Genomic DNA, 25,712 nt, shown 5'->3' with positions numbered 1-25,712 from the left:
TTTTTACTCTCTAAAATTTGGTGGGGATTTTAATTGTTGATTAAACCCTGCTTTGGATCATTCTTCTCTTAAACCCACCATAATGAGTAAATCTGCCTCATTAATTCATTCTTTTTTTTCTATCAGATTATGGCAGTTCTGACATTTAGTGTTTTTTGTATCCAAATAGTAGAGCGTATTCCTTCTTCTCACACGTTCATAGAATGTATTCACGAACTGATTATTTTCTTATTGATAACCAATTAATCCCTCTGACTCAGTCCTGTAGTTACACTATAGTAATATCAGATTACATCCATGTTGTATAAACTATGACTTTATGAAATTTATGGAGAAGCAGTTAATCTTTCTCTTTGATACAAATTATTCATCAGAAACTTTCAATCTGATTGTTGGGGATGCCATGAAAGCTAATCTGAAGGGCAAATTATTTCTTACACTATTAATTTGAAAAGGAAGACGAATAAAGATTAGAATTAATCAAATTAAACACATTGACAATATGCTCAAACTAAAAATTCAGAGTTATATAAAGAGCGAGTTGAACTTCATACTAAATTTGATCTTCTTTCTACATATCTGATTGAAAACCATTTGTTAATGAGTAGAAGTCAGTTATCCATGGTAATAAATCCTAGCTAATGAGCTGAAAGGTTTTGCAGCTAAGCAGTGAATAAAAGAATTTGAATGGAGGATGGTAACTTTACTACAGATCATTCTGAGATAAATGATACATACATGAAATTTTATAAATGACTTGATACCTCCGAATTCACAAATTTCCAGGATTGTTTAAATATTCCAATACTTTCTTTAGATGAACAAATGAGACTAGATGAGCCTATATCCTATGAGGAAATAGTTACTGCTATTTCTTCACTACATTCAGAAAGAACTCCGGAACCTGATGGGTTTCCTGTAGAGTTTTTCAAATCTTTTTCTCACCTACTTTCACCTCATTTAACTTAAGTGTTATCAGACTCGCTTAGGCAGGGTAATCTTTCAGTGTATATATCGCTTATTGCAAAGAAAGGTAAAGATCCAATAGAGTGACCTCTTATAGGCCAATTTCTTTATTAAATGTTGATGTAAAAATTCTATCAAAAATTTTGGTTTGTAGATTGGAGAATATTTTTATTATCTATCAACTCTGAAGATCAGACCAGCTTTGTTAAAAGCCGCTATTCTCATTTTAATATACATTATTTATTAGATATTTTGTATTTACCTTAAAGCCCAGTTCCCAAATGTATTCTTTTCCTTGATGCAGAGAAAACATTTGATCGAGTTGAATGGAAATATTTATTTACGATTTTAGAAAAATTCAATTTTGGATCAGGTTTATTTCATGGATTAAATTATTGTATTCATCCCCAATGGCTTCAATTCTTACTAATTTTCAACAATTACAATCTTTCAATCTTCAATGGAGAACCTGTCAAGGGTGTCCTCCAAGTCCATTATTATTTGATTTGGTCTTAGAGCCATTAGTGATTGCATTTCGAGAATGTGGTGACATTTCAGGGATTAGCAGAAAAGGAATTGAACAAAGTTTCCTTTTATGCAGATGATCTTTTGCTCGACTTATCAAACCCTGTCACTTCTTTACCATCCACGTTGTTAATACTTTCCCAATTTAGTAAATTTTCAGCATATAGATTCATTCTGCATAAAAGCAAATTTATCCCTCTGAACACACCCACAGCAGTGTATACCAATTTCCCCTTTAAGATTGTAGAAAATCAATTTAAATATCTTGGTATTATAGTTACAAAGAATCATAAACACCCTTATAAAGAAAATGTTTTTACATTATTAAAACAAGTGAAACAGTCTTTAACATGATGGTCGTCCCCTATCCCTGGTCAGTCATATTAAATCTATTAAAATGAATATCTTAACTAAATTTTTATACCTCTTTCAGTCAGAACCAATTTTTATTCCCAAAGCACTTTTGATTCACTTGTTTTGATTATATTGTCCTATATATGGAGGGGTAAGTGCCCTCGTCTAAACAAGGTTCTTCAAAACCTAAAGGGAACAGAGGCACAGCTCAACCTAATTTTAGATTTTATTACTGGGCAGTCAACATACATATTTATGCTTTGGTTACATTTTCATAATCGAATGGTCAGTCCAGCATGGGTAGCAATGGAGTTGAATTCTGCAAAAAACATTTCAAATCTTACACTTCTTGGATCTTCACTTCCCTTCTTTTTAAGTAAATCAATTGATAATCCTATTGTCAGACAAGCCGTTAGAGTTTGGGTGCAATTTAGAAAACATTTTGGACTTTAGGGTTTTTCTCTTTCATGCCTTATTCCAATCATCTTTTTCAACCTTCTATACAAGATTCTGTTTTTCAGGATTAGTTTAGATTAGGTATTGAATATTTCGTAGATCTTTTCATTGATAATAGTTTTGTGTTATTTGAACAGCTTTCTAAAAAAAGTCCAACTTACCAAATACTCAATTTTTCAGCAACAGTAAACTCCAATTATCCAAAATGGTCCAGACTGGGCCTATTTCGGATAAACGTTTTTTTTTTAAACAGAGAACCGGTCATTTTTTAAAAAAAAAGTCCAATTGAAACAGCAAGTCACTTGTAATAGTGTTTATACAATAACAAACAATAAGGTATGGCTTTTTAAGCATTAAAATAAAGTCACCAAAAAAATCCTGGCCACTGCCAATCATCAACACTTCCCCATTGATGGTTCTGCTTCTGCCCTGGGCCCGAGATCCACTGTTGCTGGCACCAGGGACCCGAGATCAGCTGCGCTGCTGCCAACCCCAAGAGCCCGAGGTACCCTACTCTGCTGCCAGTGCTGGGAGCCAAAGGCCCCTGGTCAGTTCGGAAAAAACTTTGGACAAATGAGGATTTCAGATATCCTTGTTTATCCAAAATGTTTAAAACCTTTCAGATAACCAAGGATTTCTGAGCATCCGATTTCGGATAATCAAGAGTTGTACTGTATTTGCAAATTAGACACCTTCTGAAATCCGAGATACCAGATCTTCCTCAGGCACCTAATATGAATATTGTTGATGTGATATTTAGTTTACAATATTTTCAAACAGGTTTAATATCCATTCTTTACGATAAGCTAATGAGTTTGAGACCTGCCCCTTTAGCTAAAATTAAAAATGCCTGTGAACAGGATTTAAACCTTACATTATCAGATGAAGTTTGGGATCTAATTTTTAAGATGGTTAATACTACATCCTTAATCAAAGTTGTACATAGGGATCATATGTCTTGAGTTAAATGATCTCGTATCTATTCAGATGCAAATCCTTATTGTGATAAATGTAAGAGAGAAGGGGTTTCTTTAATTCATGTTTTGACACATCCTCACCTTGAAAAATACTGGAGGGAGGTATTTCAAACTCTACCTTTAATTTTAAATGTAAATTTACAGCCTAATCCTGATTGGTCTTTTTGCCACAAGTGGAGAAGATGATATTCCTCTAACTCCAATTAAATGTTGTATTCTGTCTTTTGCATCTCTCCTGGCTTACTGGATTACTTTCATAATCTATAGACTTAATATTATTTTTTAAACATTCTTATTTATTGTTTTATTCTATGAAGAAAGTATATATTTTCTTTAGTCATATACCTTGGGTTTGGGAATAGGGTTTAGAATCACGCTGTATGTAGAAATTTTATTTTCTTTTTGTTATAATTTTGAATTATGGTTATATGTGCTTTATAACTTGATGAGTTACCAAATATGTTTTTTTTTTGTTAACATTATATATTCCATAAAAGTTTTGTATTTGCATGCTTACATTTGAAATTAATAAAAATATTTAAAAGAAAAAGAACTCAAAGTTGTCAAACACAACCTCTCTTTGCTAAATCCATGCTGCATCTGCCTGATGGATCTATTTTGCTCCAGATGCCTCGCTATTTCTCTTTAATTATATCGTCAAAGATTTTCCCAAACTAACTGGCCTATAATTCCCTGCCTTGTGCTTTTATCCTTTTTGGAATAGTGGTGTGACATTTGGCATCTTCTCATCCACTGCAACCTACCCAGAGTCCTGAAAATTTTGGTAAATTATCACCAAAGCCTCAACTATAATTTCTGCCATTTCTTTCAGTAACCCAGGATGCATTCCATCGGGACTTATTTATCTTTAGATATTTGTGTTTTCTGAGTACTAGCTCTTTAGTAATAGCCATTATATTCAAGTCCTCTCCTCCCATCAAATCCATACAATCCATCTTTGGCATGTTTGACGTGTCTTCCACTGTGAAAACTGACACAAAATAATAATTTCAAAGCCTCAACCGGTTCCTCATTACCCAATATCAATTCTCCCTTCTCATCTTCCAAGGAACCAACCTTCACTTTAGCCACCCTTTTGCACTTTAAATAATTATAAAAACCTTTCCTATCCAGTTTTATATTTTGTGCTAATCTTTATCATAGTCTACCTTCCCTCGCTTTATTGCATGCTTCGTGGTTCTTTGTTTCTTTTTAAAGTTTCCACAATCTTCTAGTTTCCCTACCGTTCTTGGCGACTTTGTATGCACGAGCTTTTAGTTTGATGCTTTCCTTTATTTCCTTAGTTATCCAAAGATAGTTGTCCCCAACCTTACTGTCCTTGCTTGGAACTGGAATATACTTTGGAGAAGCACTGTGAGAAATCTCTGAAAGTCTTCCACTGTTCCTCAATATCCCTCTACGTAGCCTGCATTCCCACGCTACCTTGGCTAACTCCTTCCCATCCCCTTGTAGTTTCCCTTGTTCAGGCATAACACACTGGTTTTAAACTGAACTATTATGCCCTCCATTTGTATGAGAAACTCAATCATACTGTGATCACTCTTTCCAAGAGGATCCCCAACTACAAGATCACAAATTTTACCTGTCTCATTGTACAGGATCAGATCCAAAGTAGCGAGTTCCCCTGTAGGTTCAGTAACATGCTGTTCAAGAAAGCCATCACATATGCATTCTATAAAGTCCTTGACCAACCTGATTCACCTAGTCTATTTGCATGTTAAAGCCCCCCACGATCACAAGATTATAGGAGCAGAAGTAGGTCCATTGGTTTGTCGAGTCTGCTCCATGATACTAGAGTCAAGTGCAGTACAAAAAAAAAGTGATTGATAAGCTCAGCAGGTGATGCATGCTGCATGGCCTGCTGAGTATTGTGTACATTTCCTATCACTCAGCTATAGGAAAGATGTCATTAAGTTGGAAAGGGTACAGAAAAGACTCATGAGAATGTTATCAGATCTGGCCAGCCTGAGTTATAAATAGAAGCTGGAACTTTTCTTCCTGGAGCCTAGGAGGTTCAGGTGAGACCTTATAGAGATATGTCTTTTTAGTAGATGCAGCCTTTAAAACTAGAGAGCATAAATTTAAGGTGAGAAAGGCAAGATTTAGAAGGGACTTGAGGGATATTGTTCTCACCCAGTGGGCAGTAGGAATGTGGAATCAGCTATCAGAGGTCATGATAAAGGTGAGTTCAATTACAATGTTTAAAATACATTACATAGACAGGTACATGGATATGGGCCAAACAGAGACAAATGGGACTAAGTCAGGTAGAGAACATGGACATTAGGCCATAGGCCTGTTTTCCTGTTGTAAAATTCTTATGATAAACTGAATTGAATTCTTCATCTTCATTTCATATTTGGATTCTTTTTCTTTTCTTTGGCTTGGCTTCGCGGACGAAGATTTATGGAGGGGGTAAAAAGTCCACGTCAGCTGCAGGCTCGTTTGTGGCTGACAAGTCCGATGCGGGACAGGCAGACACGATTGCAGCGGTTGCAGGGGAAAATTGGTTGGTTGGGGTTGGGTGTTGGGTTTTTCCTCCTTTGCCTTTTGTCAGTGAGGTAGGCTCTGCGGTCTTCTTCAAAGGAGGTTGCTGCCCGCCAAACTGTGAGGCGCCAAGATGCACGGTTTGAGGCGATATCAGCCCACTGGCGGTGGTCAATGTGGCAGGCACCAAGAGATTTCTTTAGGTAGTCCTTGTACCTTTTCTTTGGTATATTCTTTGAGGGATATTGTTCTCACCCAGTGGGCAGTAGGAATGTGGAATCAGCTATCAGAGGTCATGATAAAGGTGAGTTCAATTACAATGTTTAAAATACATTACATAGACAGGTACATGGATATGGGCCAAACAGAGACAAATGGGACTAAGTCAGGTAGAGAACATGGACATTAGGCCATAGGCCTGTTTTCCTGTTGTAAAATTCTTATGATAAACTGAATTGAATTCTTCATCTTCATTTCATATTTGGATTCAATCAAACGTTAAATACAGCTAGATTATTGATAGTTCAATTTCTATAGTTTTTTTTGGGATCAGAAAATATTACCTTTGTTAACAGCATAAAAATGACATCACCATTATCTGTGTGGAGGACTTTGACAACTTTGTCATAAAGATTGACAAATTCATCCGGTGAGATATTTGGAGTGAAGTACGGTGACAAAAGATTGCAGATTCTTCTATTCTCAAGAATCTTTTTCAATATTGTTTTGCTTTCTGTTTTAGCACAACCAAGGAAAACCTAATCAGAGATAAAAAGAAATACAGTAAAAAAAAAGTTAATTGTTCAAAAGTCTGACATTTTATTGTATTAATTTAATGATCAAATAATGGAATCAATAAAATTAAAATAATTAAACAGCTGTTCTCTGATTTAATTAAAGAATTTCCAACTGTGCATCATATTCAACATTAACCTTAAGATTGTCTTGAATTTTAATCTCCAAAGTCATGACCCTCAGAATCCTTTAAAATTCAAAGGATAGATGTCATCCCTGTTGATGTTATCTAAACAATTAATGGCTTATTCAAAATTCCCCTTTCTATTTGGACAAAAGCGCCAACACATTTTAAATACATAGCCTATCATTTCCACTAAACTAATAAATACATAATTAGGATCAAATATATTGGTTCAAGTATATTAAGAGTAGGAAAATATCACCAACATATGCTTTTCTTTTCAACCTATTTCAAGGGTTACTCATGTTAACTGTCATATGTATTTTGACAAAGTGCCTGGTAGTATAAGAAATGCAATCGGAAGCAGCAGCTTTCACAGAAATTTCTGTGATGACAAATTGCCTTCTATTTTCAACAATTGAGATTTCTTTTGGACAGAATGCTATTCCAAAAACCTACAAGCAAAGATATGAAAAACAAAACCCATCTTGTCTCTCCAATCCAAATGGATTTTAGAACATAGTACAATACATGAACAAACTCTTCAGCTCACTAGATCAGTTCTGACCATAATGCCAATTTAAGCCAATACATGGTCTATATTCCCCCTTTTCTTGCCTATTCATTTGTCCAAGTGTCTCTTAAACGTTGCACGCTACCTCTCCTAGCAAAATTTAAGAGGCATTTGGACATTAACACGTGAAAGGCACCTACCATTTTCGATATAAAATACTTGTCTTGCAAATGTCCTTTAAACTTCCCCCCCCCCTTACCTTAAAACTAAGCCCTCTAGTATTTGACATTTTTATCTTGGGATCTATAGCTCTCATAATTTTACACTTTTTTAAAATCAGATCTCTACTTGGTTCTGACCACTACACAGAAAATAATAGCTCATAGCTAATACTCTAATTCAGATAACATCTTGGTAAACCTCTCTGGCATCAATTATGGCCAATAAGTAATTACTGATTTTAAAATTTAAAAAAAAATTGAGGGAAAGAAGTATTTTTGCAACTACTTAGTAAGTAGATGCATCTGAGTGTATTGCTCAGCCAAACAGAATACTAAACAGTAGTCAGGAATTTATCCCTGTGGCATTGAACTGAATTAACAGTGTTCACGCTTATACTTCTGTTCTCTAAAACTTAAATATACATGAACTGGATTATTTTACTTGTAGTAACCTGGACTACACAAGATGGTATTGGGGAAGGGACTAAAATTAATTAAGCTAGTCTACGTGCTCCCGGAACCATATTGTCCATATTGAGAAAATGCTGAAAAAACGACGAAAAGAGAAATAATATGTCAGAACTGAAAAAGAGACATAGACCTGAAATGTTAAGTTTCTCTGTCTACAGATGTTGCCTGATCTGGAGTCTTTAACAGCATTTTCTTTATATTTCAGAATCTCACCCTTTGCTTTTTAAATATTTTCAAACAATGAAAACATAATGATACTCAGATTTAAATGTTGTATTTGCTTGTATTAGATATATGCAACTTCCAAAGAAAAATGGTCACACCTGTCCAAGGATTTCAATGCATGATGTAAAGAACTGTCTTGTTGGTGGATGTCGCTGAGTTTCATCACAGACAAAAGAGACAATCTCGTAGAACAAGGCAATGCCCACTTTCTGATAACTTTCAGTATGATGGAGCTTGAAGGCATTCACCAAGGCACTGGAAATAATAGATACATAGGACACTCCATAGTATTGAATACATACAAAAATCCCCTGGAATATGACTGGAAATAATACACATCTTAAAAATGTCAAATAATATTTCTAATGCTTGACCCATTGTCATTGAGTTGACACATTTACATGAAAATTATATTCTATTAACTCCTTGAAAGCTTGGGAGTTGATATAATGAGTTTTTTGAACTTATAAACTATCCCCATAGTGGAAAATTTGCTGCTACTTTAAAAATTATCAGAATAATTGGACTCCAAAGACACATCAAGAATATTAGAGTGTTCAAGAGATGGGCTTTTGCCCAAAATCAGATACTGAATTTAGAATGTGGTATATATTTTCCAAATGTAATTATTAGGTAGATTACTGGAAATGTAAAGAATATAAAGGGTCATAAAGAAAGAATGGCAGAAAAGGAGTTAAAATTTGAAGAGAAGGTACTGACAGAAGCTGAAAGACAAGTGGATTTCTTGTTTGCAGTTATTCTAGAATTTTCTACTTCAGCATTGTCAGAGTTCAATTATAGATTGTAGATTTTTCAGTCTCTCAATTTATCTGCTTTTGAGTGTTAAGATAACTTAGCAGGCTAAACAGTGTTTTAACCTTTGCTACATAAAGGCTGATTTTCTCCAGCATTTGTATTTTTCACTTCACCACAGTGTTTACAGAATTCTGTGTTTTACCTCTATGGAATAATAATAGCAAAGATAGAATTCGCTTACAACTTTATGAAGTATCCCACAGATAACTGACTCGTATCATTTAAAGTTGGATCAAAAAACCCCTGTTTCACATTCTATAACTTGATAATGATAATGAGTTTATTTTCTCACACATAAATACAATATACCCATAAATTGAAATTCTCACTTGTGACAGCCAGATAGGTACTTGGGTTAAAAAAAAAAACAACTTCAATAATATACAATAAATTACAACATGGAAAGATAATAATTAAGATGAATAATAAATATTCAGACAGTAGTTCAAGAAAAAAAGTGGTGTTTCAATAATGCAGACAGGCTTTTTGTTGATTATGGTTAGGGTAGTATGGGAAGTTTCAAGAGCCTAACTGCCTTTGGGAAAAAAAACTTCTGAAACCAAGAGATGCTTGAATTCCTGAAGGTAGCAGTGAGAAGAGATTGTGAGCAGGGTAATGGGGTTCCTTTATGTTGCTGCCTGCCTTCTTGATGGGAAGTTAGAGATGGACCTGGCCACATTTGCTACCTTTTGCAGATTTCCCACATTTATGGGCATTTGAATTAATTTCCATTATACACCTGTAGGTTTGATAACATGCCAAACTTCATTAGACTTTGCAGAAAGTAGAGGCATTGGTGTGTGTTCTTCACAGTTGTCTTGATGTGCTAGCTTCAGGTATGGACTGCCGGGACTTTGCAGGTACTAACCTCTTCCACCTCCATTCCATCAATGTGGTCAGGCATGGTCCCTCTGCCTCCCCTTCCCAAAATCCACAACAAGCTCCTTCATCTTGTTGATGGTGAGAATGGAATAAAGGCCAATATTTCATTACCCTTCCTAATTATTTGCTGTACTTGTACACCTTTTGTGTTCCTTAATGCAGATGACAGAAAAAAATTGCTTTTTTGGGTAATAAGGATAATCCTATGTTACAGATCTATATTGATCAGGTGGTAAAGTAATGGCAGATGGAATTTAATCCTGATAAATAGATGATGCATTTTAGGAGATCTCACAAGTGTTGAGTATACAACATGTTGTAGGCACTAGAAACAAGAGGATCTTGTTGTACAAGTCTATAAATCCCTAAAGCTGACAGTACAGGTAGATAAAGTGGTGAAGATGTCATAAAGGATATAGTTTTTCATTACTCAGGGAAATGATCAAAAGAGCATGGAGGACACAACAAAACCTCAAAAATTTGGTAAGACTACTGTAATGGATAAATATTAGCAGGAGTTTGGTAAGATTAGAGTGGGTTACATACATACACACATTTTAAAACAGATCTTATTTGAAATACTAAGAATTCATATTCAGTAACATTGCAGAAACTTTGGAGAATGATATGCACATTTCACAAGTAGGTGCTAATTGAAATGACGTCATGAAATGAATAGACATAGTTTGAATTGGAGACAGGCTAGCTGGTTGAATAACTACAAGGCTTTTGACCCTTTTTTACAAAGTGCTCATAGAAAGATCACACCTGGGTTTTGTTTATCTAAGACAACAGATGGGAGCAGAAGGATAACTCCTGTTGTTTGCTGAAGAAGGGTTTTTTTGCAAGTGAGAGAGTCACATGGGCTTTTAGAGAGAGAGAGAGAGAGAGAGAGAAGCAACAAGTTCTCTCAGCCTGTGTGTGTGTGTGTGTGACACTGAAAGAGACTGAACAGTCATGGCTGAAACAAGCCAGAATCTGGTTGGGAACAAAGCTCAAGATTGGCAGATGGCTGAAAGTGCTATCTGTCTGATGTTTCTTTTGGAATGTGGAATAGAAAGGAACTCTGTCGTAGCCTGAAAGAAAGAGGCTATCATCTGGAGAATCCTGATGGGGCAAGTTTCATCAGCAAGACATTGAGGTTACTAATGGTGGTACCTCAGTTGTGGACTTCTTGGAACAATAAATATCTCACTGCAAACCTCCAAAGAACCTTCCTCAGCAGTAAACATTTACCTTTCAAGCACCAAAGCCTGGTGAACTTTATACATGTTCAATTCTGTGCATGGCATAAGAATTGCCTACAACCAGTGAACTTGAGAAGGATGAGAAGTGAGATTGAATTGTGAACCAAAGAACTTTTCTTAAATTTAGACATTACATAGACGTGCAGTTAGAATTAGAAGGGGGTTAAGGTTAACTAATAGAGATAAGTTAAAGTTTGATTCAGTTTTGATGTTTAAAGATAATTAAAAACAAATTTTGTTTAACTAACTACTTGTCTTGGTGAATGTCTATTGCAGCTGGGTTTTGGGGTCTTTTGGGCTCGTAACACTACATCTAAAATACTGTATGCAATTCTTGCTGCCAGATTGCAGAAAGGGCTTGAATGTGGTGGAGAGGACACAGAAGAATTTTAGTAGGACATCTCCTGGGATGGAAATTTTCAGATATGTGACTGGATAGCCTAGATTTGTTTTCCTTGGAATGGACGAGGCCGAGGAAGGATCTTATGCAAAATTATGAGAGGCACAAATAGGGTGGATAATGTAAAACATTTCCTATGACAGAAACATCTTTAACCAGATAGCATAGATTTAAGGTGAAAAATAAGAATTACAGGGGTCTGAGGATTTAAAAAAAAAGGGATGGTTGAAATCCCTTCCGCAATCTCCATCAGTATCAGAGCATCACAGGGCTGCATTCTTAGCCCCCTGCTCTACTCACTATACACCTACGACTGTGTGGCTTGGTACAACAACAACATCTACAAATTTGTTGATGATACCATGACAGTGGGTTGTATATAAAGGGGTGATGAGTCAGTATACAGAAGGGAGATTGAAAACTTATCTGAATGGTAGACCAACAACAATCTCGTACTCAATGTTGCCAAAATCAAGGAGCTGGTTGTTGACTTGAGGAAGGCAAAACCAGAGATGTACAATCCAGTGATTATTTTTTTTGGGGGGGGGGGGTGGAGGGGGAAATCAGAGGTGGAGAGGATGAGCAAATTTAAGTTCTTAGGAGTCACTATCTTGAGGGATCTTTCCTGGACCCAACATACAAATGTCATCATCAAGAAAGCACATAATTTAAAAAATAAATTCACATTATTCGAACAAATTTGGGAACCGTACATAGAACACAACAGAGAGGACCTACCGTGGACCTCCACCCCCTAAAATGATAGAATGAGAAGATGAAATTATCTGACCCAGTGTGTAAAAGTAGATGACACAATTTTCTTGTTTATTTTCATTCTGTGATGATATTGTTTAATGGGTTTATTGTATATGTTGAACATTTAATGGGTTGGGAGGGAGGTGGGAAGGAGGGAGGGGAGGGGGAAAAAGGGGATAAAATGACACTGTGTATATTCAAGAGGGAAATGTTTGTGTGCATTTTGGTTAATATGGTTCATAGTGTAAAAAATAAAAAACTTATATTAAAAAAAAGAAAGCAGGTTATCACCTCTATTTCCTCAGGGGTTTGTGCAGGTTTGGTATGACATCCGAAACTAAGACAAATTTCTACAGATGTATGGTGGCAAGTATGCTGACACCAATAACACAGTAGAAAGCCCTGCAAAAGGTAGTGGACACAACCCAGGACATCACAGACAAAACCCTCCCCACCAGCGAGAACATGCAAAGGGAACACTGCCTTTGGAGAGCAGCAGCAATCATCAAGGATCCACATTGCCCAGAAGACAATCTGTTCTAAATGCTACCATCAAGACTCACACCATCAGGTTCAGGAATAGATGCTCCTCTCCACATCAGAATCCTGAACAACATACTCAATCAAGGACCCATTTATGGACTCTTTCTTTGGCACTTTATTTATTTTTCTCTGTATTACACAGTTTGCTTATATGTTTATGTTGAGTAGTTTTTTTGCACTACCAATAAATGGTAATTCTGCCTCGTCCACAGGAAAAAGTATCTCAGGGTTGTAAGTGATGTAATGTATGTACTCTACCAATAAATCTGGAATCTAAATCTCGAACGCACCACTTGAGATGGTTGTAGAGGCATGTATTCCCACATTTGCAAATGTATAAAACAAACTTTTGAGAAGAAAGAAAACATGTCCACTTTTTTTTGGAACACTAACTTACGTAATTAAGTTTTCCACATATACAGCAGCTTCAGCGATATTTTGAGGTGGTGATTGGGCAACATTGGTTTGCAATTGGTTAATATCCTTGACTAAGGTATCAAGCTGTTGTTTCGTTGCATTATCTGTGTACAATTCCTTGCACTAGAATTTGAAAAGAAATTAATGAATTTATTTAAATCATTTTTGGAAGATGGATTAAAAAAAACCTTACTTTATCTAAATTGCACACATCAGTAGAATTCTGTACTTCATTTTAAGTATTGACATTAATATGCTACTATCATCAATTACACAAAATTTACAACACTGAACTTGGTCTAGTTGGCTCAAGAGATCCATTTTCTTGTTCATGTTCTATATGAACCACCAGTAATGTAATCATATCTTTCATGCATCCATCTCTCATTCAATAGCTTCAAGTAAAAAAAATTATTGAGAATGACTGTAAATAACAAGTGTTATTTCTTATGAATTATCACAACATTTGTACATAATTTCTCCTCTTACTGTTAATTATTTACAGTGTTCATAATAAAGTCAATGCAAACTTGATATTTTATTGTCCAGAAATAAAATTGAAATTAAACTGACATGGTCTCAGATCACTAATGGCATATTCAAAACTGGCACTCTACTGCAAATAGAAATTGATGAAATAATTACTAGTAGTGCCATCATTATCATGGAGTTCAAGTCTCATTCTAGAAACTAGAGACTAAAGGTTTGACTGATACTTGTGTGTAGACCTGGGGAGAGCAAAGGGGAAGCACTAGAATATCAGGGATGTTGGATGGGATTCTAATTTCTCCTTTTATATAGAAGAGCAGGAAAAAGGAGAACCACAGGAGAATGCAGATGCTAGAAGCTGAAACTAAACACAATCTGCTGGAGAAACTCAATGGTCCAAGCAGTATGAGGAAATGCTTTTTTGCAATATTTATAATTTAACAAACCCTAATGTGTGGGACTGAACAGGGGAGGGCTCAACCTGTGCCCTTTGCAGATTGTTACGAGTTCAGTGAACCCCATCCACCAGCAGCAATAGAAATACACCAAAACAATGATTCCTTAAACAAAATTAGTTTAGATCAACACTTAACTTATCAACACTTAAGTTATTTACACAATCCCTCCCCACCCCCAACCTAATCTAAGTGCCAGTGTGTTGTTGGACACCCCAAACAGGAGTGTCTTCCAGAAGAAACTTGTCTTCTTTCCAGATTCTTCTCACAGTTCTTCTCCTTTTTGCTACACCGGGAAGACTAACTGCCACTCCTATTTCCACATAAAGTACACTCAGCCTATCATATTAGAACTCTGCCCAACCTTGGAAAAGGAGCTTTTTCAGCAGGCTCTTCTGTCCAGCCTTTCTCAGACTGCCCTCTGCTAACCCCTTCTCTCTTGTTCTCTGCCCCTCCCCTCCTGATGTTCCAGGGTTGTTTTTTTTTGGTTTCAGTTTGCAAATGTTGCAATTTACAGGCTTTACAAAAAAACACATGACCCCAACTCTCTGTAAATGTTTGTTTCTGGGGTGTGCTTGCACATGTTGCTGAAGCCCAGAACCTTCTGTTTGCACCTGCTCTCAGACTTTGCAAGGCATTGTTCTGCCTGTAAGATGCATGTAACCTAACAGATAACCTAATTCTAATCCCTTTTATAAGCATATATTTAATTAACCCATTGTGTCACAGGATGGATACCGACCATCGCTCAACTTCCATGCTCAATGCTCCTTTCAGATTCTTGAAGGAGAATATCTTGTTGATCTTGTAATAAGTTTGCCCTTCCTTCTTTTCTACCTTCTGAGCCCAAACACACACAGCTCTCTCCAAGTACTCCACAGCCCTTCCAGCAGTTTTCCTCACTATTTTTCTAACTGCTGTACTAATTAAAAGCAGCACAATCCCCTTCAGTTAGGGAAGGATGGTGGTAACCAAGTGTCCTGCCACTGCAATGGTAATCCAGAGTCCTCAGGGGACTCATGGCCGTGGGCACCCTCATATAGTTCAAGCAACTAGAGCCCAGTCATGAAGGGCCCTAATCACATGCGGTACCATACGCTACTCTGCTCACAAATATAAATCCCACTGCAGCAAGAAGGGGGCCATCACCCGGACAGCAGCTTCTTACAGATCGATAGGGATGTGATACCTTCCATGGCTTCAGACGGCTTCCTGACTGTATAACACAGCCAATATACCTGCTTCTGATGGGGTATGTTCATGCTGTTACCAACCGCGTCCCAGATCTGGAGCAGCCATGTGGCCACAGGTCAAATATTGACCAGCCTGTCCGCTAGCTGAGTGCCTTTATTCTTTCTGGCTTAGGCTTCCCCATCGGGGAACAATGCTGCAGCAGGATTTATACTTCAAATTTTAATTGGGTGATCTTATGTTTCTTTCATTGCAAGTGTAAGGGATACTGGAATGTGAGGAGTCAAGCAAGTGCTCATTAGAAATGAAGTATTATGGGTTAAATCAGGGTGAAGGGATGCTGGAATGGGAGGAAGGGTTAGGAAGGGTTATAAAAGTATAATAAAATAAGGATCTTCAAAACAGGATAGCAAGTAAATAGCTTTAGCAAGTCTTGGGGATTGATTAATGAGTAAAGAACAAAGACCTGATATTTCCTGGCTAACAAGTTTGCAGGAAGGCACATAAACTGATAAGAAGTTAGAATCCACGTGGGCAGAATTACCTAATGCTAAACCAATCCAGGAGGCAGAAGAATGTTAGGGGGAAGGTATCTCTGTACTGAAATGAAATGTATAAAAGTTGGGTCAGCCTCAGTATCTGTGTGTATTCCCAGGGTAAGGGGAAGCACCCAACTTTGCATTGTTGTAATATTATAATAAAAGTTCTTTGTTCTCAATTTTTGTCTCGAGCAAATTCTGTGAAGGTACTTCTGTTTCTCACACAAGGCTTTGTATCAGTGCTGCAGGAAGACTGTCAACAATCAAACAATTCCTCTATGGCTTCCCTTATATCCCACAAACTCTTGATTATTTGAGGAGGGATACAAGATGGTGGCCAATCTCCCACCCCCACCCAACCTTACAAGTTCATGCGACGTGATGTGCTTCCAGCACGCTGGCAAGACTGCCAAACCCAGCAGTATCTTTGACCACGATACTATGCCCCTTTAACACATGGGGCCCTTCATTTTAGCCTTTTGCCAGAACATTGCTCCAATGTTTTGCCCAATTTTTTTTCCTTGAACCATTCTCTTAGTGCCAATCTGTGGTAGGAAAACAAGTTTGAAGGGTTCAAATAGTAACAATCCTTACTATGTGTCAATAGGAAACAGTGAACTTTATTTACACATGACACCAATACACATACACCCGCATGCAAACCAGTAATGTTCTAATAGAAGTTTGTGAAACAATATCAATGCTAATTCGACGGTTCATACAATTAGTACCTACCACCCGTATAGTGACAGGCATGGCACACCAATTAACAAGGTGATGTGTATCTATCTACAAGTTACAAGGGCAAGACACGATAGTTGCTGCTTTAAATTTTCAGTAGATCTAATACCAGGAAAGAAGTGTGTGTTCATTGTATGTGTGGTGTATGGGGGAGGGGGGCACTAGGGATGTGGCCTGGGAACCAAGGAGGGAAGCAGCCGACAAAGTTTGGGAACCACTACTCTAAATGATATCCCAAAATAAATTTAAACATACAGCATGGTAACAGATCATTTCAGCCCACGAGTCAGTGCCGCCAAATTTATATCCCTTTAGCCTACCTCCCTGGTATGTTTTTGAAGGGTGGGAGGAAAACACGCAGACACAGGGAAAACATACAAACTTGTTACAGTCTGTGCAAGATTCAAACCCTGGTCTGGTCCCGATCACTAGGACTGTAAAGGCGTTGCACTAACCATTACGCCAACCGTACCGCCCCGCTTAGAACCTAGAGCATTTCTAATCTCTGGAATGACACTTGAATCCATGATCTCCTAACTCAGTTTAAAAGAAGGGTTTTGTGAAAGAGTATCAACCTGAAATAGTAACTCTACCACAGATGCTGCTTGGAGTGCTGAGTATTACCAGCACTTTCTGTTTTAATTCCAACAGAGTGCACACTTTGAAGACATTTAATTCTTTCATGAAATACTTATTTTACATTTTGATTGCTTTCTTTATGCAGCAGACAGTTGGGTGAACAATTACCAACCTTCACTGAGACATTGGTTGCTCCTAGACAAGCACGATTAGCAGAGTTACCTCGGCACTTCAATTTCATTGTGATTTGTTCCTCCCGATTGCTGTATAATTTTGGCAATGTTTCCAAAACCTCGCTGTTCAGTGCTATTTGCTGGGACTCCCATTGGGCCGCCATTCTGAGAAACAAGACCTCTCTACATTTCTCCAAAATTCATATTAGTTTCACAAATAATGATGTTACTTCATGCCTTTATTAACAACATGCTGTTTTGCATTAGAAGAGTAGTTTTTAGTTGATGTACAGAGATTTTACCATAAAATGTGTGAATAAAAAAGAAAAAATGCTGCTGATGTTGGAAAGTATTCTAAGAGTGTATTCATATTGATATACATTTGGGAGAGAATAATGAAAAAAAATTAAATATGTACATACCAATATTTATTCTACCAATCATAGATATCTACCTAGATACAGACCATCACAGGTATGAATTCTCAAATCTAGATTTCTTTTTTCCCTTCAGTTTCTGTGATACTCATATATCATATACAAAAATATATCAATATCATTCATGATTTTGATTAGAGCTGTTTTACTTCCAGGCCAAGGACAAAAGTCTGAAAAGGGTGAGGGTGGCAGGTTTTGGACAAGGAATTTCAAGAGAGTATCAATTTGTTCACAACAGTGTCAGGTATTGAAGAACATAATGGTATTTGGAAAATGGTGGAAACGAGAAAATCTGCAGATATTGGGGTCTAATGCAGTACAGAATAAAATGCTGGAAAAACTCGACAGATCATACAGCAGACATAAGAACTGATAGGCAGTCGATGTTTTGATTGTGAGTCCCATTTCCAGAGTGCCGAAAATTTAGGGAGGCGCCTGAATAAAGAGATGGGGTGGGGTGAGGGGAGGACCATGGGCTATTACTCAAGATTTCCACTTCGCAGCTTCTTTCTCTTGTACCTCTTATCTGTATCCAGCTATTATGTCTTGCTTGCACTGGCCAGTCCTCCTCTCCCTTACCCTTCCTATCCTGTAATTTTTTTTATCCAAGAATAGGGCTGATTTCAGACACTCCCGAAGAAGGGCCCAGGCTAGAAACATCGACTGCCTCTTAATTCCTATGGATGCTGCATGACCTGCTGAGTTTCTCCAGCATTTTTTTTGTGCACAGTCTAGGTTCATATGGGCTGATGGATCCAAATTTAAAGAATTGAGGCTTGGCATTTGATGATAAATATTAGCAATGTTAGGAAAATAAATAGATTATTCAACAGTTTATGAAAGATCTTATGGATAAAATGCCCAGGAAGTCCACGAGAAAGAGCTGATTTGTCAAATAAAGAATAAACTATTGTTGGTTACTTACTTTGCTTGTTGTTGCAAGATATTTAGATTCTTCTGAACAAGTTCGATCGCCACTTTTTTGTCTGATAGGCTATTGCTGAGAATATCTGCAACAGGAGCTTTCACACATTGTAGGGATACAGCAGGCACAGGAGCACTGAAAGCTTTCAGATCATTGAAGATTCGATCTTTAACTAAAATTTAAAAAATGGCCATGATTATCATTAGTATTTGGGAAAAAATACAAAATGATCAATTGTAATAACTGCTTGTATGAATAGGGAATCACTGGTTTAAATTTCCCAGTGCTTTATGTATTATGACATTATCACACACAAAAATATATCCCAGCAACAGTTTCCCAAAATCAGCTTGGAGCATTTATTTTCCTCATTTGGAAGCTAATTTTGGACTTCAACATTATCCTGTTTGCCGATATATCTCATTCCACTAGTTCAAAAATATGATCCTTTTAGAATGAACAATATAGAAACATTATTATATCATGTATACATTACCATATTTAGTCGATTAACTCTTCATTGAGTATTTTTGTGGAGATAATAAAGAAAATTGATGAAGTATGGTTGGTAGATTTTATCTATTTGGTCTTTAAGGAATTTGACATGTTAAGCTGGTCCAAAATATTAAGGCAAAGGGGATTCAAAGCAATTGTCGACTGGATCCAAAATTGGCTTGATGATAGGAGGCAGGGGGTGGTAGTTAAAGGATGCTTTTCTGATTGGAAGTTTGTTTTCAGTAGTATTCTGCAGGGATTGGTGCAGAGACCAATGTTGTTTATAATGCATATTTATGACTTGGATAGGAATGTCGGAGCAACTGGATGATATGAAAATTGGTAAACAAGAAATCTGCAAATGCTGGGATCCAGGGCAGAAAAGTGCAGGAGAAACTTAGAATGGAATGCAGAATTCATGAAAAGCAAAAGGAAGTTGACATTTTGAGCCTAAGCCCTTTTCAGGTGTGCCTAAAATCAGGCAAACGCTCGAATAAGATGAACATTTGTGTTAAAAAGGTTGTCTAAAATGACAATAGGATAGAGATTAGATGGAAAGTTGTCAGATGAAATTTAATTTCTACAACTGCTAGGTGATGCATTCTGGGAAGTCAAACAAGGACAGGACATATATAGGAAATGGTAGGACATGAAAGAGTGATGATGAACAGAGATGCTTGGGGTTCAAGTTCATAGCTTAGTGAAAGTGGCTAAGCAGGTGGACAGAATGGTGAAGGCATATGGTACATTTGATTTCATAGGTCAGGGGACATCACCATCTTAATATACAGCACAGGAACACATGCCTGACACTGGATCATTGCTATTAAAACTTGATGTTCTATAAGTTGCAGAAGATACAGAGTGGAGCTGAATCCAGAGATTCATTGTCTCTTGGAGCTCTTGCCTTATACGCTCATTGTCAACATATCCTGTCCAAAGATCCTAGATTAAACAGAAGACAGGGTCAGAAAAAATTAAATATTGTGGATGAAAGTAATCATTTTTATTTAATATAATATTTTTATTTAGTAAATTAAAATGTGGCAAAAAATAAAATTTACCTGCTGATTTTGCATAACTTTTGTCAATCTATGTGTATCATAATGTACAGGTAGAGAGGGTAGATAGAGATCATTTTTTTGTAGATTGATATCCTCCAGCCAAAATGTAAAAACGTGGAAAAGCCTTCAAAATGAAGACACAAGCAGTCATGTAGCATCTTATGCCTTACAACAAAGTCTAATTAATTGCTTGTAAAGTGCAATGAGTAGTAAACATGGCAGTATCTTTGCATCAGCATCATTCAAATATACAGTGGAGATATTAATCTCCCAGTGGTCTAGAAATTAAACTTTTTAATATAAAAATAAGAAAATAGTAGCAAGCCACTCAGTCTCTTGAACATGTCCCAATACTACGTGGCTGACCCCAGTCTAATGAACTTCAATAAGGCTGGTGTGGTAACAGGAGACAGAGGGTGATGGTGAAAGATTGCTGTGATTTGAAGCACGTGGCAAATAATGTACCAGTAGAATTGGGCTGGAATCATTCTTGCTGTAGATATTTGTGTCTTGGATGTGAATGTAGGAGGTATTATTAGTAGTTTACAGGTAACATGAAAATTGGTGGTGGTGTTGAAAGTGAGGGCATCCTTTGGCTACAGAATCATAAACACTAGTAAACTGGGTAGAACAATGACAAGTGGATTTTAATCTAGGTAAATATCTATTTTTAGATGGAACATACACCATGAATGATATGGAATTAAGGAACAATACTCTCTTTGATATACATCCATAGATCCAAAAATGGACAGTACAGGTAGATAAGATGGTGAAGAAGGCATATGGGATACTGCATAATCAACATTCAGGCCTGAAATGTTATGCATCTTTATTTTTGCTATCACAGACTTTTGTGTATAGAAGAGCTTGGAGGCCATGGTACTATCTTATAAAACTGTACTATTGTGTGAAGTTCTGGTTGCCATATTATACAGTCTGGATGATATTGTAGTATCATCTGGGCTGGAAATCTTCAGTTTATAAAGAGAGATTGGATAGTCTGGGTATGTTTTCCTTAGAATGGATGAGGTTGAGGAGTGATCTGATTGTGGATAGGAGGGGCATAGATAGGGTAATATTGGGGAAACGTTTCCCAGTGGCTAATGTGCCTAGGGTCAGGGATCATAAATTTAAGGATGAGGTTTGAAAGGGATCCAAGATAGAACTTTTACTTTAGAACCCAGATTCTGGTTACAATCTGGAATGCACTGAGTGGAAGGTAGATGCAGGTACTCTCACAAGACTTAAGAATCTGGACGAGTACTTGAACTGACAAGACATGGAAGGCTATAGACCAAGGGTTGGTAAATGAGATTGGAACAAGGTAGGTACTTGATGGTCAGCATGAATGCAGTGGGATGAAGGTCTTGTTTCTCTGCTATATGATTCAATGCTGAGTTAAATTTTTTTTCTCATTTTAAGAAATATAATTGTTTTATACTATTCTTACCAAAGAAAATTTTACCATACATATGTCTATACAGGTATTATATTTCACTTGCTACTTTTGCCCTTTTAATAAAGTTTCCCATTTCTCTTTGCAACCTCTGTCCTCTTCACAGAGTAACTTTGTATCAAGATTTGTAAACAATACAGTTTCTTTATCCAAGTCATTGAAGTAAAATGTAGAGTCAAATTCAGATACAAAAAAACCATTTAAGATCTCCCTTCCATCTCTTCAAGGGGACCAATTTTGCCCCCGACTATCTTTTTGCTCTTAGAATACTTGTAGAAGCCCCGGGGACTTTTCTTCACATTGTCTGCCAAAGCAACCTTTATGCCTTCTTTTAGCCTTCCTTATTTTCCTCAAGAATTTTTCCTGTATTTTCTATATTTCTCAAGTACCTCATTTGTTCCTTATGCTTTTTAACTTTGACTTCAATCCTTAGAGGAACAAACTCTGTACTCTCAAAATTTCACCTTTGAAGGCCTTTCACTTACCAAGCATATCTTTGCCAGAAAACCACCTCGTTCAATGTATACTTTTTACACCCTTTCTCATTTCCTCAAAATTCACCTTTATCCAGTTTAGAATCTCAACCTGAGGACCAGACCTATCCTTATCCATAATTACCTTGAAACTAATGGCATTATGACCACTGGAGCAAAATTGTTCCCCTACATATACTTCTTTCACCTGTCCTGTCTCATTCCCTAATAGAAGATTGTTACAGAGTTCTGTGTTGTGTATTGACCTATGTGTTGTTTAGTTTTATGTTTAAAAAGTGGCAATTTGACTTTGAGAGAGCCAAGGTGAAGGTGGACTGCTGAGAAAGTGGGAGACAGATTGGGCATGTGGAGATGATCTAAAAATTTCTGGACTTTGAAGACAAACCATCACTGGGTGTGCTGTGGAGTGGAAGAAGGCCCAAAATATGAATCATTGTCTGGAAGACAGTTTAGAATGTTGGGCATTTTAAAAGGGATGAACATTCCGAAGGCAGCCAGAAGGATCCGGACCAAGCCATTGTTCCTCCCTCTGCAAGCAACACAAGAAGACAATTTCGAATTTTGTGTGCTCTCTCTCTCTCAAAGATCTTTTGACTTCAGTTTACCAAACAAATTGAAATTTTGTTTATGATCTTTGCTTCAGTTGAGATTGAAGTTTTGTGAATCTTGTGTCTTAAGTTTTTCTATGGGCTGGTTGGAAATATAACAGACTTTAATTACATATGTTATATTTAGGCTGGGGAATTTAGTAGTTTTACACTGTTATAGAAATTTGCATAGTAACCAGTGGGCATTGTTATAAAAGGGGGGATTTTTGAATTCAAGTTTGAAGATGAATTTTTGTTAATAAAGTAATTGTTCATCTTTACCCCTGTGTGATATGCCTTCTTTGTGGTTGCTGGTTTGATCTTGTAACAAGATCCAGTATTGCATTCACTCTAATTAGTACCACAATATCTTGATTTAGAAAACTTTCCTGAATACATTTGACAAACTCTAACCCAACCGGCCCTTTGATAGTATGGGGGTCCCAGTGAACATGTGGAAAATTAAAATCACCCACTATCTCAAAGTTTATGATTCCTGCCACTGTCTGCTACCTCCCTGCAAATTTGCTCTTCCAAATCTAATTTTTGTGTGGTCATGCCTTTTCCATTTCTCCGCTCCACTCAGAGAGTCTCAGTAGACGAACTTTCTCGTATGTTTAGTCTGAGTACAGCTGTGATGTTTTTTTCTGATGATTAATGCTATTCCTCCTCCTTTCATCCCTCTACTCTATCGCATCTGAAACAACAGAACCTGGAACATTAAGCTGCCAGTCCTGCAACCAAGTTTCACTAATGGCCATAATGTCATAATTTCATGTGCCAATCGATGCTCTAAGCTCCTCTGCCTTTCCTATAATACTCCTTGCATTGAAATAGATGCACCCAAAAATATTTTTTTCCCCCAACCATGCACAACCTTTTGATTTCTGTCTTTACATGCAGTCTTAACATCATCTTTTTCCTTCCCCACTACACTATCTGCTCTGGCACTCTGGTTCCCACATAACTGCAAAACTAGTTTAAACCTGTCAGAGCAGCACTAGCATACCTTCCCACAAGGGTATTAGTCCTCCTTCAGTTGAGATGCAAACCATTTCACGGGTATACCTCCCACCTTCCCTGAAAGGCAGCCCAATGATCCAGAAATCTGAAGCCCTCCCACACCATCTCTTTAGCCACATGTTAAACTGCATTTTCTTCTCATTTCTAACCTCCCTAGCATGAGACAAGGTATAATCCTGAGATCAAAATGTTGGAGGTCCTGTTCTTCAACTTCATACCCAACATCCCAAACTGTCTTTACTGGATCTCATTACCCTTCCTATCCATGTCATGCTCTACATGGGCCACATCTTCTGGCTGCTCACCCTCTCTTTTGAAATGCTGTGAACTTGATCTTAGATATCCCAGGCCTTGGCACCTGGGAGGCAACATTCCATTCAGGATTTTTCAACTTTTCCACAGAACCTCATCTGTTCTTCTCACTATTGAGTCTCCTGTCACTACAGGTTACCTCTTTTCTTCCCTCTCTTAGCCACAGGGCCAAACTCCTGACCACCAGGGCTTGTCCCTGGTAGGTTGACCCCCTCAACAGTATTCAAAACATGAAATAAACTCTTTTTAGCAGCTTATCAAAGGGGTTTTGTTGTTTCCTGTTACCTACATTGCCAATCATATTTTCAAAAAAAGTGTTCATAAGTTTGTCACACTGTCCTTTCAATGAAACCACATTGCCTTGTCATTAATTCTTTAAGTGACTATTATTTCATTAAAATGGATCATCATTTTCTTAACAACTCTTATTAGGTTAACAATAGATTTGCAATATGGCATATAAATTACTGAACTAGCAATCCAGGACCCAGCTGAATGACTTCAAATCTCATCATAGCAGCTGATGAATTTAAATTGAATTAATTATTTGAAATTATAAAGGCAGTATCAAAGGTGGTGACAACAAGAATATAGGCTTGTTTTAAAACCAATGTTCTTAAGGCCATGCCAAACTTTCAGCAATATGATATTTTAAATGATTGAGCAGGTCAAAGGCAATTAGCCTGACCAACAAGTGCTTAACTTGACAGGTACACCCAAGTCGATGAATTAATTTTCAAAAGTATGTATTAAAGTGATTTTACACCTGAGCAATTCTTTGTGCAGCTCTGGAGAAGTCATGGATTCCGACCGGTGGGTTGTATCCAGTGCCGAAACATCTTCAGCATATTGCCCCTTCTTCCAAATCCTGACAGCTTTGCCAGCTTCATGATGAAAATCTGCTATTTCAACAAGACGCTTTTTCATTTCTTTCAGCAAAGCAGAGTGTGAAGAATTATGGAAATAGCGTTTTCCTATACAGCCACTCACTGGTAAACTAAAATGAGAATGAAACAAGATATTATTGTACACATTAGAATTTAAAGGCCCACAACTCATGGTGAACCAAAAATTGACCAAAAGGTTGACTAAAATTCCTATTCTAAGGTACTGCAGGCCCCACGATCAGAATTGAGTATTTCCAACAGACTCCAAGCTGGGAATGAAATACTGGTTTGTTCATTTAAAGATCATCTTCAATCTTTTCAGCTGGACCTGCATTGCTTGACAAGGCAATGGTACAAATAACAACTGGTGTGTCTGACTCTGGTTTCAAATAACTTTTGCAGATGTGATTTTAGTGAAAACATTCATTAATGTGCTTTCTTAATAAACTCAAAGTCTCCAACAATGCATCTTTGTTCATATTGAAGCTGGTGCAATGGGTTAATTGAATTCTCACAATTCTCAATTGATTTTTGGATTATAAGTAAAGATTGAGATAAAGAAGATGCTACATACAACAGTTAAAGGAGTCAAAGGCAGAATAATCTGAGGGTAGGCAGAATGGGCTCTGAAGTCAAGTAATGTTGGCAAATATGCTGAGAATAAA

At 37.1% G+C, this 25,712-nt stretch overlaps 1 protein-coding gene across 5 annotated transcripts in view; it reads right to left on the bottom strand.

The window, feature by feature from the left end:
• The window catches only part of epg5 (ectopic P-granules autophagy protein 5 homolog (C. elegans)), a 184,822-nt gene that overhangs the window by 64,138 nt on the left and 94,972 nt on the right, over window positions 1-25,712 (bottom strand). For all 5 annotated transcript variants that reach the window (XM_069924245.1, XM_069924246.1, XM_069924248.1 and 2 more), the window contains exons 23-30: window positions 24,927-25,157; window positions 20,286-20,409; window positions 20,028-20,166; window positions 18,727-18,898; window positions 17,364-17,529; window positions 13,178-13,320; window positions 8,235-8,391; window positions 6,350-6,544 (exon numbers count right to left, since the gene is read on the bottom strand). In XM_069924245.1, the coding sequence (XP_069780346.1) occupies window positions 6,350-6,544; window positions 8,235-8,391; window positions 13,178-13,320; window positions 17,364-17,529; window positions 18,727-18,898; window positions 20,028-20,166; window positions 20,286-20,409; window positions 24,927-25,157 (1,327 nt within the window). The remainder of the gene's footprint in view (window positions 1-6,349; window positions 6,545-8,234; window positions 8,392-13,177; window positions 13,321-17,363; window positions 17,530-18,726; window positions 18,899-20,027; window positions 20,167-20,285; window positions 20,410-24,926; window positions 25,158-25,712) is intronic.

The sequence above is a fragment of the Narcine bancroftii genome, chromosome 3, assembly GCF_036971445.1.
Source record: "Narcine bancroftii isolate sNarBan1 chromosome 3, sNarBan1.hap1, whole genome shotgun sequence".
Taxonomy (NCBI): Eukaryota; Metazoa; Chordata; class Chondrichthyes; order Torpediniformes; family Narcinidae; genus Narcine; species Narcine bancroftii.
Note: the sequence above shows the minus strand (reverse complement) of the source record. Positions and strands in the feature narration are given on the sequence as shown.